This window comes from Capsicum annuum, chromosome 9 (genome assembly GCF_002878395.1).
Source record: "Capsicum annuum cultivar UCD-10X-F1 chromosome 9, UCD10Xv1.1, whole genome shotgun sequence".
In the NCBI taxonomy this organism is placed as follows: domain Eukaryota; kingdom Viridiplantae; phylum Streptophyta; class Magnoliopsida; order Solanales; family Solanaceae; genus Capsicum; species Capsicum annuum.
Genome location: NC_061119.1, coordinates 3,423,288 through 3,445,585, shown reverse-complemented (window position 1 = coordinate 3,445,585; position 22,298 = coordinate 3,423,288). Strand labels below are relative to the sequence as shown.

The 22,298-nt window shown below is 33.9% G+C and overlaps 2 protein-coding genes and 1 non-coding gene across 3 annotated transcripts; 1 reads left to right on the top strand and 2 right to left on the bottom strand.

The window, feature by feature from the left end:
• Nucleotides 1-373: 373 nt before the first annotated feature.
• On the bottom strand, nt 374-476 carry LOC124887487. The gene has a single exon (XR_007045260.1). It is a non-coding gene; the product is annotated as a U6 spliceosomal RNA (small nuclear RNA).
• Nucleotides 477-6,335: 5,859 nt separating this feature from the next.
• On the top strand, nt 6,336-14,153 carry LOC107843156 (polyadenylate-binding protein 7). The gene is made up of 10 exons (XM_016687351.2): nt 6,336-6,713; nt 8,816-8,934; nt 9,049-9,242; nt 9,388-9,647; nt 9,742-9,848; nt 9,951-10,140; nt 11,535-11,812; nt 12,010-12,138; nt 13,154-13,354; nt 13,692-14,153. The coding sequence occupies exons 1-10, from the start codon at nt 6,539-6,541 to the stop codon at nt 13,917-13,919; spliced, it is 1,881 nt and encodes a 626-aa protein (XP_016542837.2). The 5' UTR covers nt 6,336-6,538; the 3' UTR covers nt 13,920-14,153.
• Nucleotides 14,154-14,529: 376 nt separating this feature from the next.
• LOC107843157 (DNA replication complex GINS protein PSF1) lies at nt 14,530-20,694 on the bottom strand. The gene is made up of 7 exons (XM_047396002.1): nt 20,537-20,694; nt 20,287-20,363; nt 18,633-18,700; nt 16,482-16,694; nt 16,211-16,373; nt 14,951-15,097; nt 14,530-14,871 (listed from the first exon to the last, which is right to left on the bottom strand). Exons 2-7 carry the CDS (start codon nt 20,359-20,361, stop codon nt 14,845-14,847), a joined length of 693 nt encoding a protein of 230 aa, XP_047251958.1. The 5' UTR covers nt 20,362-20,363; nt 20,537-20,694; the 3' UTR covers nt 14,530-14,844.
• Nucleotides 20,695-22,298: the final 1,604 nt, after the last annotated feature.

Here is a 22,298-nt window from a genome sequence, read left to right as displayed (position 1 = left end):
GTAGTTATGAGGTTTCATCAATATCTCTGAAAAGTTTATATGGTAAGTCCTCTTCTTTGAACTTATAAATTTAGAACAAGTAAATTTATTTGCATTTAGCAACCCTTAAACTCCATCTTAAACGATATCACACTTATATGTCAGTTTGCAATAAGACAATTCAAGATATTTCTTGACAACATTAAACTAAATTAAGTTAAAAGATAAAACTTTAAACTATACTATAAAATATTTTAAATTTCAAGGTGAAATATAAAATTTTTGAATGCATATTTCAATATAAATGTACACGTAATGCTTCATCTAATAAATTTAAATCAACATTTTAAAAAATATAAAATTCACATCTCCTTTTTTTTTTGTGGGGGTAATAAAAAATTTGGACCATTTCTCAATTTGTTCGTATCATCCTTCCACAAGGGTCATGCTAATTTTCTCTGTATCGTTTCAATTTTATCGGATGTCCCCGAAGGGACTCCTCCTTTTTCATTCACATTCATATCTTTTTTTTTTTGTATTGTTCAAATCAAGATTTAAAATATCCAATAAATAATGTGAATACATATAACGTAATGGTGATATTGATTACGCTTTATTACGTTATATTTATTATAGTGATGTCTGATAAAAGTAGCATTAATGAGATTTGCTAGAAAATAATAGTTCACTTTTAAGTTTTTTTTAATAAAAAGTTTCATATGATAAGTTATTTTAATATAAATTTGAGATAAGACATGACACAATAGTACCTTGCGCATATATATAGTCAGTAATACATTGTTTATTTAATAATTTAATAATAAAAAGCCACGATGTTGTTTGTAACTAATAAAAAGCTCTTTTTTGAAGAAAAAAAATTATTGTCAGTGAATTTCTATTATCAAATTTCATTAATTGAATGCAATACTAGGGCTTAATAATAAGCACATCTTAAAGTATATTAATTTTTATTGTCAGATAAATTTTCTACAATGAATAATGAATGTCAAAATTTTTACATTTGTATTAATTTTATTATTATTTACGATTAACATCATATTTACTGTTTATTATAGATGTAAAGAAATTTGAAGTTTTCATATATACGATCTTTCAGGACTTTCACTTATTGATGATGATCATGTATGAATTATATATTATGGAATTGGAAAAGCAGTTGGATGGAAATCTCAATTGTGTGATTGAGATGAAGATGCTAAATGGTATAACATTACTTATACATTTGCTCGAACTAAAATGATACTCTCTTTATCTGATTTTATTCAGTCTCACAAATAATGTTACACTTTTCTTTATTTTTGTCTGCAACTTTTCATTGATTTGCTCATTACATGTATATTGATACTTGCACATGTCTACCAAATTTCGCAAGTTGTGAAATCATACCAAAAAGAAAAAAAAAACTAACCACTTGCTAATTATATTGTGTGAAAAATTGTACATAGAGGTGGCACTACAACAAAAACAATCTTTAGCAGCAATAAATATGTAGTTTAATAGAGAATGCTAAAAAATTTATCAGCGTTGGTTAATTGTTATTGAATTCAGTGTTGCTACAAGCTTTAGAGGCATTACAAAGAGAGCTAAAATATAATTGTCACTGATAAATCTCTAAAAAAAAATATACTTAGCCACAATTAAATTATTACTGCTAATTTATTTCCGTTAAAAATTATTTTTGGTGTAGTGTGAAGTCAGATCTCAAGTTTATAAATTTTACATTCTAATTTTTAAAAGTTATTGGTTCTTACATTAATAATTTGTATGCATTACATAAGTATCTTAAGGTAAATACATGATTTGATCAAAAATAATTGTCATTTGTTGAAACTGTATCCTTTACTCTAATGGTAGAACAACCTTTTTACTCTTTTGAAAATCAGTCATTGGTATGATTACTAAATTCATTCGTGTTTTCATTCACATTTGTAGGAATTGAAGTGGAAGCAACTAAGATCTCGCTTATAAATTTCTCGATTCTATAGTCTTTGAATTGACAGTGAATTCAGCGACATAGATGAAAAATGATTGTGTGTTAAAAAGGCAATGATTCAAAAGGATATTTCACACCAATAGTCAAAATAGTGAAAGATGAATTTCTAACTTTTGAATCTCGATAAAATTTCATAGAAAAAAAAACTAAGGCCCTCTGACTCGCCTAATTTTTTTTTACCAAAAACGAAAAAGCTTCTGATTGAGTACTAATCATTCCATTTGGACATTTACACTGAATTTCAAGTCAATATAAGATGAAAATCCAAGTACATACTAATTACAAGGTTTCAATCACTATCAATAACAATCATCTTGGTTGGTTGGTTGGTATTGTTATATCGTTCATAAGGGTGTTTGGCGATATTTTTTAGTTTAATTTTTCTAATTACCAGGACTTTGAATTTATGTATTCATCTCTATTTAGAAATTGCGTATTCTTGAGGTCTTATACTTCTTTCTATGCTTGCTCTTTCAGATGAAGGTAAATCAAGACATCCGAACTATCAAGTCACTTTATTCTTTTTTTCATCGTGTATTATTTATTTCATGTACCAATGTTGATGATGGTTCTGCATTTAACATTATTTTGTATCAAATCTTTATATTAAAATAATAATTAAATCAAATAAAACAGCACATAACAAATCCAAAATAATTTATATTTATACAAATATGTGGACTAAAATGTTGAGGGGTGTTGGAGAGGGAAGATTAAGAAGAAGATATATTGAGGAAGAAACGAGATTTCTTGAGTGCAAAATTGCGAAGGACCTACGTTTCAGAAAAAAAAAATTGATAAAAAAAGTTGTGTGATATTTTAATATCTTTTTCCTATTTCACTTAAAGATATTACGTATAACATTTTTTTGTTACAATGTTAATATTTTTATTTATAAGGGATCAAAATTTTAATAATGAGCAAGTCTCAGTTGGAGATAAGTATTTCATGTTGATTATGATGTTTACTTATAATTTTTAAATAATTGCTTAAACTATTTAATCAATCACCTTTTAATCTTTTGTAAATATTACTTTATCAACAATTTTATTGTGCATATCTATTTTCACACCTTATAATGGCAATTTTCATATTTTGATTTTGCAGGACTTCATGTATGACAATAACATGATCTCTTGCTAACGACGAGCCCTGATAAAAGATGTAAATCAGAGAATATGTCATAAAATACACATAGATCGTAATTTTAATGTCACACAACATTCACGCATTGAAGTAAATTCGATAGATAAAAAAGAGACAATGAGCATTTAAATATTTCAATTTCTATATGAAGAATAAAATATTTTTAATTTTTTTTTCTTTTTTTTTCCTTTTGAATATATTCTCTATATATCGTTTTTTTGTTCTTTAATTTCATAATGGCTGAGTTATTGAAGTAGTATAAAGTTGTGGGTTGTTTGTTGGTTATCTTAGTTAAAACATAATAGATAATTTTGTAGATATTAAGGAAAAAAGATTATACCTAAATTAAAAATTAGAAGAGCATATACTGCTAACTGTTAAAAGCAGGGTAGAACAGAATTTTCACTAAGTAGTTTAAAATAGGTAAAATGACTCAGTGGACCCTTGTACTAGGTCGGTTTTGTAAGTTGGACACTTCTACTTACATATTTGTCATCTGAACCCTTGAACCCACTAAAAAACTATATTTTAAACTTTTTGACGTTGACTTTGCCTACGTGGCATTAAAATGGTGACTAGGATAAGGAGAGTGATTACACTCGCCTGAAATGCGAGTGGGGGTCAATTTTTGGCCAATTTTAGATTAAAATAATTAAAAAAAATTTAAAAAGTCCCTCAACCTTTTAAATTTAAATACATTTTTAAAAAATAAAAATTAATTTTTTTTTTTTTTTGAAAAAAAACCTCCCCCATCCAACACCCCCAGCCCCGCCATCCACCACCACCATTAACGCCCCTTCCTCACTATTCTCATACACCAAAACACAATCACACAACATATTCACTCAACTCCCCATCTTACTCCTCTTTCTATTCCAATTCGTCATTTTTTACATCTTCAACTTTGTGGGTTTCTCTAAATTGACAGGAAGTTCAACCATTTATGGAATCTTGAAGATTTTTTACGGCAGAAGATGGTGGCGATGACAGTTATAGGAGCAGCGAAGGTTTTAGGAAGAGAGACAACAATTTTTTCTTTTAATTTATTTAAGGTGATTTTTAATTGGGTTGAATGGGCATATGATCATGACAACTCTCCCGCTTCTTCATCTTCTTCTTCCAATTCTTCAATTTTTCATCTTCACGATATACACATACACACAACCACCACCATTAACGCACCCCCCCTCCATCCCCCCGTGCAGCCATGGCTGCCATAGCCGTCACCATTAACGCCCCACCCCCACAGCCCCAAGGATCTCTCTGTCTTCTTTTTCTTCTTCATCATATATCCCAAATTCTTAGAAAATAGTAAGATGTATTTGTTGTGGTTGATTTGTTGTTGTTGTTCATTGTCAAAAAAAAATTATCGTGGTTGATTTGTTGTTGTTGTTCATCGTCGTGGTTGAACTTCAGTTGTGGCTGATTTTATTGTTGTTGTTTTAATTTTTTAATTTTTTTATTAACTTTCTCAATTTAAATTTTTTGTTTCGTTTAGGATTATATTTATAACTTTTACAAATTGTTAAGAATATTTAAATAAAAATTGAAAATTCATTATGTTTGTGTATGTGAATTTATAGTTAAAATCTTAAATTAATTGGAGAAAAATTTCAGTTATTTGAAATAAATTTGATGTTTAATTAAATTTATTGTGTTTGTATATTAGAATTTATAGTTGAAAATTTAAATTTATTTAAATTAAAAATTTATTGTATTTGTGTATTAGAATTTCTACAATCTATAAAAGGAATTTATTTAATTAAATTAATTTTAATATTTAATTAAAAATAACATAAAATTTAATGTAACTCTTAAAAATGACGTGACGGCTAATGTGGCAGCTGACGTGGGCAAATAAATTTAATGTAATACTCAAAAGTGATATGAAAGCTGACATGGCGCGGTTGTATTACACACACCGTCAGAGGGGTTTAAAATATTGTTTTTTAATGGGATCAAGGGTCCAGATGACAAACAAGTAAGTAGAAGTGTCCACATTACAAAACGGACATAGTACAAGGGTCCACCGAACCATTTTGCCTTTAAAATATAAAGAAGTAAATATAATAAAAGTCGAAAGTATGTAGATCAACAACTACTATATCTACATACAGTGGCGGAGCCAAGGATTTAACAAAGAGTGTGAAAATTTTCTTTCCAATTATGTTAAGGGTGTGAAAAATTAAATATTTACTCATAATAGCTAAAATTTAACCTTTGTAGACCACGTAATTACTCGACGAAGGATGTTTATCTGACCACCCTTCGTTTAAGGTGGCTCTGCCCATGCATATATAGATATAAACTTAATCATATATGATTAGTAAAGTTATTCACCGAAGAAAGTTCACATATACTCCTCGGCCTACCTGACTCCACCTTTGCTTAAAAGTATACTAATAGAAAATGTTATTTACAGTATCATAGTAGAATATATATATATATATATATATAACCAATAAAATAAAGTAAATAAATAAGAGTAAAAAACATTATAATATTCAAACATTTAAGATAATAATATAAAAATATTTGAGATAATATAATTTTAAGAGATAGAAAATTAACTGTGCACACAAAGTCGTTGAGATTTTTAAGGGGCTTTAACTTGGTTTGGGTGAATGGGATATCGAAGAGTTTCCTTATGCATAACAACAACAACAACATACCCAGTGTATTCCCACGTAGTGGGGTCTGGGAGGGTAGAGTGTACGCAAACCATACTACTACCTCAAGAGAAGTAGAGAGACTGGTTTCGATAGACCCCATCTTAGGACCAACAATAGTATAATAAATACAAAAAGTAAGCGGATACAAATTAGTATGGTACACAAAATAAACTAACAGTATTTTTCGTTATGCATAGCAAATTTTTTATTTTACAAATTTAACTCTTAATTAACCAGTTGTAGAATTTATATTTATCTGCTAAGACTAAGTAAATGACATCATATTATTGTTCATTTATGCTTCTTTTTTTTTTTTGAAAAATTAGATTATTGTTAAATATTTTTTAACTCAATATTTGTTTTCTTTTATTTCATACACTTTTTACTCTCAAAAATGATATTATAAAAAGAAACAGTATGATAGTTGAAATATTATTATACCAACAAGATTAAATGTGTTAAAGTTAATTATCAAATAATTATCACGATAAATTTTTTGTATTGACTGCGCATGCTAGTATAAGCAAATAAGAGTAGTAAAATTTCATCCAAATATTTAAAAAAAAAAAAAAAAAAACCTGAAATCTTCAGAGTATATAACGCAGTACGAATTTCCGGCCCACTCATTCACTCTCTACTAACAGAATTGGCAACACCGCACTTTCTCTCTCTAGAAATTTTCAGTTGCTTTCAGCTCCCATTTTCCGACTCTGTTGAGCTCCGATCAATGGCGGCGGCGGCGTCGCTGTACGTCGGCGACCTTCACGACTCCGTTACCGACGGACAACTCTACGATGCATTCTCCGAGTTCAAAAGCCTTGCTTCTGTTCACGTTTGTCGTGATTCTTCTACTCGTCGTTCTCTCTGTTATGGTTACGTTAACTTCCTTTCTCCTCAAGACGGTATATATTTTACTCTACTTTTTTGTATTAATTTTACTCTTCGTTCACATTTTGTGCCAAATTTGCATGGCGAATTTCAATGAATTTCAGCTTGATATTTGTTTGCGGCTCAATTTTACTTTTTTTTTCTTATTTTGTGTGGATTTCAGCTTGATATTTGTTTTCACGGTGAATTTCGTGCTTTGATTTATCCTCAAGGCGGTACATATTCTGTACTGTTTTGCATCGATTGTACTGTTATTTTAATCGTTCAAGTTTTACGTGAATTTCAATTTGATATTTCGATGAGAATTTAGTGTTTTGATTTCTTCGTTGAATTTTGCTTTTTTGTACTGCTGATTTTCTGTTTCGTTTTTTCTGTTCGAATTTTGTGTGAATTTCAGCTAGATATTTGTTTTCACGGTGATTTTCGTGCTTTGATTTATCCCAAAACGGTGCATATACTGTAGTATTTTGTATCGATTGTACTTTTAATATAAACGTTCAAGTTTTACGTGAATTTCAGTTTGATATTTCGATGAGAATTTCTAGTCTCTCGTGTTTTCATTTTTCCGAAAGACGGTATACACTGTTAATATTTCCGCTTTGTTCTAATTTTTTGCGAAATTTAGTTTGACGGTATATTACTGTACGAATTGTTTGTGAATTTCAGTTCGATATTTGTTTGCATGGCGAATTTCAATAAGAATTTCGTGTTTTCGTTACTCCTCAAGGCTCTATATAGTAGTATTTTTGTAGCGATTTTACTGTTAATTTTTCCGTTTCGGTTTTATTCATTCGAATTTTGTGTGAAGTTCAGTTTGACATTCGGATTCTGATGAGAATTTCATGTTTTCATTTCTTATGTGGGGAATTCTGTACTATTTTTGTATCGCTTGTACTGTTAATTTTCCGTTCTGTTTTCTTCGTCAGAATTTTGTGCGAAATTCAGCTTAACATTTCTTCGTTGTGAATTACATGAGAATTTCATGTTTTCATTCCCCCCCAAGATGGTACACATACTGTACTGTTTTGTGTCGATTTTACCGATGGCCAACTCTTTGATGCATTCTCTGAGTTCAAAAGCCTTGCTTCTGTTCACGTTTTTTGTGATTAGTGATTATTCTACTGGACGTTCTCTCTGTTATGGTTACATTAACTTCCTATCTCCTCAAGACGGTATACCGTATATATACTCTACTCTTTTGGTATCAATTTTACTGTCGATTTCTTTTCGTTTTGCTTTTGTTCGTTCAAATTTCGTCTTCAAGACAAAACTCCGAAAATGATGTCTTTTTCTTTTTTGAGATAAAACTCCGAAAATGATGTATTTGTTAATCTTGAGGATTTATGATGTTGATTAGTAATGGAATGGTTTTCTCTGCTGTGAGTAGGTTTTTTACTACTCATTACTTGGCGATGTGATTAAAGGAAAATTCACTGTAATTTGAGATTTTTGTTGCTATAATTGGTCAAATAGTTTGTTTTGCGTGTGTGAGTCATCTGTGTAGTTCTTACAGTGAATGACTGAATTCCATCATTGAGTAGTGTGGTCTTTTGATGAACTGTTACGTCAGCCTAGATGTTTTATGAACCACTAGTGTATTCACTAAATGGAGGTTATCTGTCTAATTTGTCTCGGTCTTTTTTATTTTAGTTGTTTGATTTGTTGTCTAGTTTCTGTTTTGTGGAATGTTGAGGACCAAGGTGTTGCTCATCTTGTCTTTTCATTTACTGTTGTTCTTCCATTTTGTTATTTAATGTTGTTCTCGTTCATGATACATTGTCCATCTGATCTGATCTATGATTTGTATGAGCTAACCTTTTTAATTGTACAAGTTGTATATCATCGTTTTTTTTGACTGCCTGAGAAAGCTGTGTTTTTTCTGGCTTCGTGAGAGGAATGGATCAGCTCATGTTTTTCTTTAATGGATAACATTTATTAAGCTTCATGTCCTGGACCAGCGACTCAAGGGACAATGATTGCAAATGCAGGACTTTAGTCTAATTTTTTGGCTGCTTATGATTTGTTATTGTGTATGTCTGACTTTTTTCTTTCCTGAAATTCGGTGAGTTGATTTTTTTACTTGGAAAGCTTCTACTGCCTTTTAAACTGTGAACAGCTGTGCGCGCTATTAAGGTGAAAAATCATTCGACTCTCAATGGAAAAGTTATAAGGGTTAGTTGGTCTCGTCGTGATCCTGATGTGAGAAGAAGTGGAACAGGAAATGTGTTCATCAAGGTACCTTTAAGGACTGTGGATAGCAGTCACTCATTTTGAGATCTTTATACCTTCTTTTTTTTTGTCCTCGTCTCTTTGATCCCTATGTGAAAATAATTTGGGATTTTGCTGCAGAATCTAAATGATACAATTGACAGCGCAAAGCTTGAAGAAATATTCCAGAAGTTTGGAAATATCTTGTCCTGTAAAGTTGCCGTTTCTGAGGATGGAAGGAGTAAAGGATATGGCTTTGTCCAGTTTGAGACTGAGAACTGTGCAAATGCTGCTATTGAGGAGCTCAATGGATCTGTAGTCGGAGGAAAGGAGATGTACGTGCAATTCTCTCTCTGTTATAATTTATTGCGATCATGATGAAGTTTGATGGATTATATAGAAACAATTGTTTTTCTTGCACACTTTCAATCTTGTTTTATCCAAATATGCAAAAAATTTACATCCATCTATGGATAATAGGTATGTAGGTAAGTTCGTGAAAAAGAGTGATCGGATTCTGCCCAACCCTGATGAGATATATACAAATTTGTTCATCAAGAACTTGGATGTTGACATCTCAGAAGAGCATCTTAGAGAGAAGTGCTCTGAATTCGGGAAAATTATTAGCTTGGTCATTGCAAAAGATGAGAATGGAGGTTCGAAAGGTTTTGGTTATGTGAATTTTGAGAATCCAGATGATGCTAGGAGAGCAGTGGAAGCTATGAATGGATCAAAACTTGGTAGGTTACGAATTTGTCTTGCTGTCGTTCTCTCAAATGTAAATAACAGTTACAATGTTCAAGGGTCTGTATATGATCTGTCTGCATTGGGCAGGCTGCAAAATATTGTATGTAGCAAAAGCACAAAAGAAAACAGAGCGTGAACAGATATTGAGGCGTTTGTTTGAGGAGAGAAGGAAGGCGCAAATTTTTAAGTACCAGGTATCCTTTTTTCTCGTTTCCTTAATTCAAAAGATATGTGTTACTATAGAAAAGATATATGTTAAATTATCAACTTTTATATCATGACTGATGGTGTCATAGGGTTTAAACGTGTACGTCAAAAATATTGATGGTGATATCACGGATCATGAGTTGCGTGAATTGTTCAGTCAATGTGGCAAAATCACTTCTGCAAAACTTATGCTAGATGAGAAAGGAGTAAGGGCGGGCTTTGGATTTGTATGTTTTTCCACACCAGAGGAGGCCAATAAAGCAGTGAATACTTTTCATGGTAAGTCATAGATCTTTTTACACAGTCCAGATCTTGGTGAATGCCAAGGCAATGGATGCTGTTTCACATGAGCATGCCATGTACAATAAATTTGGTGCTAGCTATAACAGCCTTTCACTTTTTTCCTGTGACACTTTTGAGCACAGATATTCCAGCTTAAGTAATTTATTAATAGTTTACACTGCTTTGAACTTTCTAAAGGAGGTGTGAGAAAATAATGAAGTAGCGTTGCGGCATGAACTGAGTCCCTGAATGAATCTATCAATATGGATAAACTCATCAAATTCAGGGTTATAAAACTTCGGAATTTCAATGCATGCTTCTGTTGAATGCCTTAGGAATTGGCTTTAGATTTCATAATGCCTATATGAGTACTTTGTCGGGCAAGAAATCTAAGTTTTAACAATCCTGTATTGCTTGGTTGGTCTAGTTGAGTTGAGGCTTATTGTCCCACATGTGGTTAGTTATGGTGCTTGCTGCACTTAGTCAAATAGGCAAGGCCTCTCAACCATTTTAAATTTCTATCTTCTTTAATGGCTGCTTTTACCATCTTTCCTCTGCATGCACACTGCGAATTTCTTCTTTTCTAAATACATCTTCACTAGAGGTTTAACCTTTGACTAAGCTCGTGGATGGTACACGTCAGAGGTCATCATGGCAGTCTCCATTCTTTTGTATTTAATTACTATTCTGAAATCTGTGATCAACGTGTTTCTAGTGTTGTGGCATTATACATTTGTAAGTGAACTTCAGAAACTTTTGACTAGCATAGTAAAACATGGAATGAACACAGAAATCTTGGAGAAAGCTAAAGCTATTCCAGAAAATTGCAAAAAGCAATTGTATAATTTTATAACAAATCACTGCCAGGCTTGCCTAGATTATTTTGTCAAGTACATAGCAATACAAAGCAAGATGTTTTTATGTCATGCCATGCTTGCATCAACAACAATTGTCTCTCGTGAACTGCAATACAATTCCTTACTGCTACTTTACGAGTCTTATTAATACACATAAAATAAAGGTACTTATTGAAGGAAACAACCTCTCTACATCCAAGGTCCCCTACCGTCCCCAGACCCCCCGCTCTGTGACACTGCGAATGTTATTGTTGCTATTGAAGGAAAATTAACAGATGCCTTCCCATTTCGTTTTCCATCTGTTTTCTCTCATCTTATTCATCTTCTCGTCATAGTTTGTCGGCTGATATTCTTGTAATGGTATTTTATTTGTCATATAGTTAGTTGGTGTCTTCATCTTTTTTAATGTGTCCTACTTGCTCTTGTTGAGACTATAGTGTTGAGAAGTCTGACCTCAAAACTCTCTGTACTGAAATTTAGAAGATTCTCTTGTAAGGTCCTGTTTAGTATATTAATATTGTAGACATTACACAGGATTTATGTTTGGCCAAAAGCCATTGTATGTGGCAATTGCTCAAAGGAAAGAGGAAAGGCAAGCTCAATTACAGCTTAAGCATGCACAAGGAATTGCAGGACCCGCTGGAGCTTCAGCTTTTTTCTCTGGTGGATATCCCCCTGTTTACTACCGAGTCCTTAGTGATCTACAAATACCTGCACGACCTGTGCTGTTGGATCAGCCTCTGTGTATGGGTCATAATTGGATGGTTAATGGATTCACTAACTCTATCAGACCTCGTTATCAAATGTCCCTGGTTAGTCAACTGCAAATAGTTATAATATTTTGGCAACGACTACCCCTTCATTGAATGAATAGTCATTGATATGGTGTTAAATTGGATAAATAGAATCTTGAACTTTTCAGCAATTGTAAGGAGGATCCAAATTGCTTGGACATGTTTCAGGTTTAAACCTATGATGAAGTTGCTTAAACTAGCGTCCCATTTTTCAGGTTCCTGATGCTTCACAATATAGGCACAATAGGGGAAAGAAAAAGGGACATATGCCAGTTCCAGATGTGCCTCACTGGCAGCAATCAGCCCAACCAGTGGTGTCATCAAAACACTATAGCAATCCCCAGGTGGTTAAACTTCCTTGTCATCCCTTTTCCATAAAACAGAATCTTGATTGACTGAGTTCTCTATTTTTGATTGATCTGCGCAGAAAGTTGTTAAAAATTCCAATTTTTAGAATGCTTAAGTTGATGAACGTTTTCCGAGACACCTCTCTTGAAATGCATGACTTGCCTTTACCTCAATGGAAAAGGATAAATATCCTCAAAGATAGTGATTAGACCTTTTGCTAGGATGAGGATAAGGATTAGGATTTATTTGAATTTCAATTTTGTGTACTGTTTTGTGGTCTGTTTTTTGGTGTTCTTCATGCATTCGTTTTTATCTGAATCTTATGAGTCATTATTAATGTATTTGAAAAACTAGGCCTTCATTTGATTAATTTTAAGTCCTTGATGTTATTGTTTGATTGATTTGAATTATTGTTGGAACTGGAACTACAAGTATTAGCGTAACATAAATCGCTCATATTTGCTCTATCTTTAAATCAAACAGTTTTTTGGTTTTCTTAGCTTATATGACTCAAACATTTTAATCTCACACGCATTACTTATCACCATGCTTTTTAAAACTTGAGATATTTTTCCATCATCCAGTTATCATCTGGTGACTAAACTTTCTACCTGCATTGATTCTTCTTACGAATTTTAAGCATGTGAATTGTTTGGCTAAAAGTAATTAGCTCATTGATTAACCTGAAACTGCTAACTAAATCTGCATGCTGGTTAGTGAGATTCCTTTTTTCTTTTTCTATTTGTACAATAGGTTCCTTTATTTCATTTAATAAGATCCTGTCATGGAAAAGAAATAGTACTTATATTTCAAATTGTTGTAAACCACATCGAAGTGCTTCTTTGTTCATTCACTAATTTGTGTACATTGATGAGCTTCAAGTTGTTCCCTACTTTTGGTGCATGCCTTCACCTGAGGATTATTCCGAGAAAATCTAAATTGTTCTTTTGAATGATGGATCACAGCAGCGCACCCTGTTTTAATAATCCACAATTTATGTATCCTTTGCAGGAAGCTTGGCAGGTCAAATATGCACCTCGTGGTGGTTTACATGGTACGAACAAAGGATTTGTTTCCTCTGCTGGCAACAGTACAGTAGGATCATTCTCTGATGTTTCAGACAGTCTGAGAACCAAACTTGCTGCTGCTCCTCCTAAGCAGCAGAAACAGATCATCGGAGAGCACCTTTATCCTCTAGTTCGACAACATAAGGTAAACTCATTTCTTGCATTCTTTCTATCCTTTATAATCCTCCTTTTCTCCTCTATGTTAACTACCCTATGCACTGATGCAAATGATAAGTAAGCCGCAATACGGCAATAGTTTTGGTTCTTCATACAGAACCCAATGGGTAAATAAACACTTACTTGATCCATCACTGACAGCTTTACTGATGTTGGTGTGGGTGATCTGTCATGAAGCTCTTTGAAGCCATTTAGTTTTGTGCTTCGTTATCCTTGGTTATATAGAACTGGTCTGGCCTCTATACTGGTCTTGCTCTATGGTTCCAGTTACCCTGAGAATTAACAAAACTACTATGCTTTTGTAGCCCATTCTTGCTTCAAAGCTTACGGGAATGCTCTTGGAAATGGACAACTCAGAACTTTTATCATTGTTTAAGTCACCAGAATCTCTGGCAGCTATGGTGCAAAAAGCAGTTGAGGCTCTCAAGCTCTCCACAACTGGAGCTTCTTCCAGTCAAGATTCACGTCTTCCAAATTCTCTCCCTGCTGAAGTTGCAGTCAAAACAGTAGGAAATAGAGCTAGCAAGTGTTAGTATGGTGGCTACTTGTAACATGCTTTTGTGTCCATTACTTCTCCAGGCATTCAATTCTCATATGAGAAGATAGAAACAAGATTGTTGGAGTTAACGATACTGCTTTATACCCTCATTGAACAGGATACTCTGTTTGTGATAGACTACTCAGTACTCGGTCCTCATCAATGACTTTAATCACAAAAACTTAGATGGGTTTGTTGACAATATGTTATAGGCCCCCATTTCTTATCATGCTATAGGCGTATTCTATTTCATCTTGGCATTGTAGATGATACTTGAGAGAAATTGATTCTACGAAGACAAAACTCTTCTCTACATACATATGAATTTGTCACACACTTAAATTGGTTGGAACTCTATAGCCGTGACGAGTCAAGTTACAACCCAACACTTGAGAACGTCTAAATTGATCAGGCCATGTATGAATAAGGTCGAGGTCTACCAATGTGTTGGGAAAGATGAAAAAACAAACCCCCCTCTTTCTCCAGAACTTAGACTCTATCCAATAAAGTTTCGCTCTTTCTTTGTGTGTGTTTGTGTTTCTGTTATTTTGGTAGGGAGAATAACAGTCATAGCAAGCAAAAAGAAACAAGAGCGTAAGCCACTATTTCCCTTTTGTAATTATTGATTATGTCACAAGAGAAGACTTCTAATGTACAGGACGAGTAAATGGTGTTCTACACTAAGGTCTTTGTTCACCCAAGAGCAATAAGCTCTCTCAGAATACACTCACTTTTTAAAGTCTAGATTACACGTCAGTCAAATCAACAACCCCTTTGTGATATCAGACACATGGGTGACGATGAATGATTCCCTCCATTTCTCCAAAGCCTTCTCAAACTTGTTTTGCTTCTCTGACACTGCTGGTTGTGTAGAAGCAATGCACAATCAGAATCAGCTTGCAACTCTGTAGTCGTTGGGATCAACTCGTGAGTTCTTCCATTAAGCCCTGTCATAAGGATCAAGAATTGAGAAAAAGGTGGATGCGTTTACGTCTAACACAATTCCGTATTGTATAGGAAAATCACCTGAGAAATATACTGCTCTGCATCAGTTCTCCTAATGAAAAGAATTGCATGACGAGCAAGGTTGGCTAATTGGTCGCTAAGGACAACATTACCAATGTCATCGAGCACCCTCACCTTGATATAGGGATCTTTGGGTGGCACCATATCCTGTGAAAAGCAAACATAAGGAACTAAGATTCTTGGCCGAATCTCTTTATCACTTGAACTGTGCAGTCCCCTGCATATTAATCAGATACTCCAGAAAACTTTGGACCATAAGCTTTAAAAGGAAAAGAGAATCTCTGAACATTCATAAATCAGTTACCTACACCCAACTCCTCCCCGAATCTAAGGAGAAGAAACGAAAAAAACGCGAAACAGCAATGTCATATTTGTGCTCGTCAATCTAGTGTGTTATCTGAGCACGTTGAACTTCTGATAATCATTTCAGAGATAGTTCTAGTCCAATGATTGATATAGTTACCCGATGCTTAAAGTAGTGTGCAATGACCGAATTTGGTACTTCCTACTCATAAAAGAAAGAAACAGAAAAGGAAAAATTTCCACCCTCCTAACAGATCACCATCTAAAATCCAATCCGAGCTTCCTTCCCTTGCCTCGATGACAGAGGACATGGATGAGAATGCAACAACGGGAAAGATGTGTCGATATGAAATGGAAGGTGACATTCCTTTTGCACCCACCTAAAGCTAAAAACTACGTAATTGTTGGAGAGAATCGTTGGGCCAGGACCCATCAATGTTACAATACTTCAAGAAACAACCTAGCTTCAGATATATCAACTTTCAGACTTACGGACACTTCATAAAAACCAGAGATCAATGAGCTAAACCAAACAGACACTCAATTTTTGTACCAACACAATGAAAGAAAAAAGCACAAGACACTATTGAGAAGTGAGTTACATGCGACGTTTAATGGACAATTAACCTTTTTGCGGCTCTGTTTGGATTCAAATTTTAGCAAGTCATGACCTATAGAGTGTTACTCTTTCCAAAACAATTCATAATTACACATACTACTCCTAAAATATTCATAAATAACGACAACTAACCTTTTCAAAAGAGGGTAATGCAAATTTTATTCTAGGAGATCATACTACTTTAGGAATTCCAAGAGTACAGACTTAGAAGCAAGAGTCTACTTTCTCTGATTTCAGGCATAGTAGTGTTACTTACGTGCGTAAAAGACTATTAACTATAGTTTTTGGAGCAATATATCAGGACACATATAAGAAGTTATGTGAAAAGAATACTTTACCACCCCCAAATCGAGATCAAGTGCTGACATGTACGATTGGATAGTTGCAGCATGATTCTTAAAATATTCTTTCTCTGAGGTACTGAGCTTCTCTTCAATTTCTTCTGGGAGGACACGCTCAAGGGTCCATCCCAATTTTCGAACAACTTCTGCTCGATTATATCTAAAGAGGAAAAAGAAGGAAAGTCAACCACGAACATAAGAGATGCAGGCAAGATAAGGAATATATGACCTTTTTTCAAGGACAACTCTGAAGCTGAGTGTTACTCACACATAAGCCATCAGACAGCGTTTGTTGCGAGTGAGAGACTGATGATGGATAAGCAGGCCATGGTAATTATCATCTTTGGGGAGCTCAGTATTTGTACTTCCATCAGCCTCAGGTGGCTCGCTGTTATCAGGTGATTCATTATTTGAATGTGGATCATTTTGAGTTGGTCGATTTGCACCTGAACTTTCAGCAGGAGTTTTTGCATTCATTTTCCTGTGTCAAACACAAGCTGGATAAGGTCTTAACGAAGTTGTGCTCCATTTGTCACTTAGAGAAGAATACATATGACTAGTAAAAGAAAGACTTATGTTGTGAAACACACTATAAATATGTTGGATTTGACTCAATTTCAGAAATGAACCGAGACTAATCCATAGAAAGCCGATGTGTGATGTTTGTTGAAATTATATGCATCGGAATCTGGTGTACAACTGGACATCAAATCAAACAGTTTGTAATTAGGACACTCATGCAGTAAGATGTAGCCAATTAAATGGAAGGTATGGAAAGTTGGGAGGACAGGCACCTCATGTTCAATACTTAGTTTGCCCAGAAGTAGCAAAGTTGATAGCTTCAGAAAATACTAACATAGCACCTCACGCTCTAAGACACACAAATCTTCTGAGAGCTTAATGCTAGGCGCTAGCATGGCACAAATCTCAAGGCTCCACCGCTCCAGTGCCTAGGTGCTGGACCGTAGAGCCTAGGTGCCATCAGACAAATACTGGTTCTTAGACCCTTTTGGGGCACTGCAGGAGGGAAAAAAGAGGGCTGAATAGTTTTCAACTTGAGTTCATCTTCTACTTTCTTTCCTTTTTGCTTTATCTTTTCATGTTTAAGATTCTTGTTAGGATGTTCTTTGCTTTTAGCAGAACTAATTCCTCTTTCTTAGGACTGTAATAGATCTTCATGTGTAGTTTGGATTCTTAATTGATCCTTTTTATTATTGATGGTTATTCAAAATCTTAATCTTATGCTTGTCATTGCTTGGCCATCATCTATATTGGTAAGATGGATCAATTAAATTTTTGGTTGTCGTTCAGATTTCTCCAAGGAACCATTCACCTTCATTTTCTTCAAGGTAGAGGTTTAGTTTCGTGGGACAGCCCAATAAAGAAAGGACACAGATTTTAACTGAGATACAGAGAAACTACTTTCTTTTTACTAGTTCCGTCTTAATTCTTTATACCCAGTCCATTTGTTTTCTCCTTCGCATTAGTTTTTTTTTTTTTTTTTGAATCTGGTAAACAATTTCATTAATCACAGGGCCAAAATCGGCTGTATACAAGTATACCAAAAAGTAAAGAACCTACAACACGACATGGTTCTCCACAAAAGATACCCAATCTTCTAACCCGGCACTACATGGGTGCACCATAAATAAATAAGGGACCGGAGGCTACTCCTCAATTGTCCAAATGTCGACCCCTTCAATTAGTTCTAGTTCTTTAGGCAGTTTGGAATTAAAACATCAACGAGGCAGAGAACTTTCTTTATTTCTTATGAAATTTTGAAAAAATAAGGGAGATTATAAATAGCCCTCTACATATTTCTCGTGCAAAACAAAGAAACAAAAACTACAAAAAAGGAACTCTTTCAAGGACTCTTCATTGTATTGTACAATTGAAAATTCTTACGTGATTAACACTATATCGAATTCCTGAAATGGTTTTTTTTTTTTTGAGAAAGGAATTCCCGACATGGTTTTGGGGGAGGGAAATAGGGTTGAGTTAATACTTAAGGGGACAACACGAGCAAAGACAAAAATAAGAGCTCAAAGAGAATTAACATAACTTCCCACGGAACCATCTTTACAATTAAGCAAAAAGTTTCAGAAAATTCAGCACGCTGACACACAAGTATTATGGACAAGAAAGTACAAGATAGAGCACTGATGACATATCTATATTCAAGGCCTAGATCGGAAGCACACTGGACAGGTAAAATATTACAGACTTCAGGATCAGTTAAGAAAATACACGAGGTATACTTGTTCCATAACATATTTGCAACAATAAGAATCACTAAAAAGCTCATCTGACTACCGTAACAAACAGCATGTAATGGGCTATACAGCAACAGGGGTTGCAGAAAGAGATAAATAACAAACAAAGAAAGCTTGGGAAAACACAAGGAACGTGTCAAATATACCTCACCAAGGAATTGAGGTGCAGAAAATGACTGTTACATTCTTCAAGTACTTGCGTAACTAGGTCAGTCTGCATCGAATAAGAAACTATTCTTTAACTATAAAACTCGTAAGTAAATGATTAACCAACCCTATCAGCCTAAATTAAGAAGCAAAACCGAACCAAGATACATAATGAAACAAAATGTATATAATCAAGTAGCAGCTAAGAAATTGAATATCCTGCGGAACATCAACTTTATCTTAATGTAAGAAGCACTCGTGATCAGTCATTTTCAAATAAAATTCCTTGAAGAGAATATGTAGAACTACATGTATAATTCTGTTAATAACAGGATCACCATTTTGTATGTGTGAAAAACCCACTACGGCGTTATAACATGCATGATAATGATAAACATCTACTAGTTACGTTATTCCTCCATTGTAAACCCCTATATTCTAAATGCAAGATGTTTTCATGTTTATATTCTCATTGTAAACCTTAAAGAAATGAACCTTAGAGCTAACTCAACCCCAAAACCTAGTTCATGAGAGGAGGATTGTGCAAGTTCATATAAGGACTCCGTCATTTTCTCATCCCGAAGGGGAGCCTTGGAGTAACTGGTAAAGTTGTTGCCATGTGACCAAGAGGTCACGGGTTCAAGTCTTGGAAACTGCCTCTGACAGAAATGCAAAGTAAAGGTGCGTACAATACACTCTTGTGGTGGGGCCCTTCCCCGGAACCTATGCATAGCAGGAACTTTACTTGCATCGGGCTGCCCTTTTATTATTTTCTCATCCCACCGATGTGGGACTTAACACCCCACCTCACATCCATGACTAGACATCTGATGCGTGGACAATTTAACATGGGCCCAACATCGGTAAATCATAAATTGGGATCAATAATAGTTAAAGAAATGGATCTTGGGCCTAACTCAACCGCAAAACTTAGTTCATGAGCGAAGGATTGTGCAAGTCCATATAAGGACTCCATTATTTTCTCACTCCACCGATATGGGACTTAACAACCCACCTCACTCACACCCATGATTGTACATCTGATGCATGGACAATTTAATATGGACTCCACTTTCTCGCCCCACCGATGTGGGACTTAACACCCCACCTCACTCACACCCATGACTGTACATTTAATGCGTGGACAATTTAATATGGGGACCCAACATCGGTAAATCACAAATTGGGATCGGTACTAGTTAAAGAAATGGATTGTGGGTCTAACTCAACTGCAAAACCTAGTTCATGAGGGGAGAATTGTGCAAGTCCATATAAGAACTCCATTATTTTCTCATCCCACCGATGTGGAACTCAACACCCCACCTCACTCACACTCATTACTGAACATCTGATGCGTGGACAATTTAATATGAGGCCCAACATTGTTAAATCATAAATTGGTATCGGTACTAGTTAAAAAAAAATAGATCTTGTGCCTAATTCAACCACAAAAACTAGTTCACGCGATCACCCAAGTTCCAATTTGAGACTTAACAATAATAATAGGTGCAAGAGGATAATATTAATCTCAAAGATTCAACACCCATCATCGATAAAAAATTTCACAACCTATATGGCAATAAATTAAATGATTAAACTACCTACAATTTAATTCATAGTAAGGTGAAATCAAATATAGAATAAATTGCATACATTAAAAGCCGCAAGCTGTCCAGGTTCACTCTCTGCAAATTCTTGAATTAATTCTTTCCCCTTCTTCCCGTACATTTCTGAACCATTCATCAAACGTATAAACAAGAAATCGGTTAAAAATAAATAAATAAATAAATAAATAAATAAAAAACAAGTGCATTGACGCATTTCATCAAACAGTGAATGTGCATAAACCCAAAAATTGCCTAACTCAATTGTAAATTTAAAAAAAAAAAAAGTAATTTCACACCTTTTTTTCTTTTTTGCTCGAATTGAAGATTGTTATTTTTGTAAAATTGGTTTTCTGCTTTTTGTCAAAATTAATTCAAGGAGTAATTTTTGGCGGGAGTTTATTCAAGATTCCAAAAAATAGCCGCCAAATTTGGAAAGTATTAAAAAAGTATTTATAGAGATACAGTTGGCCCTCATAAGTTTAAGAAAGGTGCAATAAAGACCCCCATTTTTCAGAGGATTATTTGTTTTGGTCCTTAAATTCCTTTTTATTTCTTTTTGGACCTCATTTGGGGTTCGATACCTGCTTAAATGTCTCAGTTAGTGTGAATTCATGTCATGTACGACCGTTAGGGGAAGCGTTTTCTATCGAAAATCATTTGCATTTCCATAATTCGAACCCTCGATTGTTAGTCATTTCATCCTGTGAACGGATAATTTTTTTTATAAAAAGTTAGAAGATAAAAATGTATTTATAATTATTTTGATGGGCCAAAATTATAATTTCTTATAATAAAGCAAACGATAACCTTTAAGCTTGAATGATCGAATAAATTTGACTGTAAATATATGTTGACTAGGTCTATGTAAATAATTACGATACTATATAGTAATAAGATAAGATAATAATATATCCAGTATATACAAGTCGAGTTTGTGAAAAGAAATTACTTCTATTTTTGTGCAATTAAGAAGTTATTTATTTATGGAATTATATAAGTTGTTTATTCTTTTTCTTTGACATTTTAGGTAGTTTTTATTATTTATAAAGCCAATAAAACATTAAAGATAAAAATAATAGTAGTATTAATTAATGGACACTATATTAAGCAAAACCAAATCATGATTATACCACTTAATTAATTTATTTGCTTTTTTTGTTTATGTCCATTCTAAAAAGCTTATGCTTTTTTTTAACCACTTCTTATTAATGCCTTTTATTGTTTGTCAAATTGCTATGATGAATATTTACAAAAACAACATAAATTTCGACAGTTTGGAGCTTAATTATAAAATTTTTTGATATTTTACATAATTACTGAAATTACGATTTTGGGTCTGTCGAGATATATAATTAGTTCCTGATACATCCAGCGAAAATACATTTTTTCTATTGTAAAGATACATAATTAACTCTCGATATATTTTTTTCCGATTTTAGGTTTGTCGAGATAGATAATTAGCTCCCGATACATCCAACGAAGATACATAACTAGTTGAGATTTTTTATAATTACTAATTACTTTATAAGGATGGAGATTTTTTGTAAATATGATAAGTTAAGGTTTATGTTATTCTACTATTAATCAAAGGTTTCGAATTTGTGCCCCAGCAAATGGAAAGTATCACGTTGGAAGCGCTGTATCGAGAATTGCGCGAATTTGGATTTGTCGGACTCCAATGTGTGTATCGGACATCGGTTGGAGTTTAAAAAAGACTGACCACGTGTCGAACTCCAATTGGATGCACTGATTTTCTACCATTATTGCAGTTTGTGGACTTGTGGTCCTTTCAAATTGGGAATCAAGTCATCAACCCAAAAGCCCGTCATAATATATTTAAAAAAAAAGGATTCATCTTCGTAAAGAAATATGAAAATAAGTCGCGAAAACAATCTCTTGCATAAATATAAATAACACTGTATATAATAAACTTTTACGGTTTGGTCCTTTTTCGAATCCCGGGCATAGCGGGAGCTTTAACGCAAGAGGCTGTTTCCATAACTCGAACCTGTGACCTCCTAGTCACATGAAGACAACTTTACCAGTGAAATGCAAGAG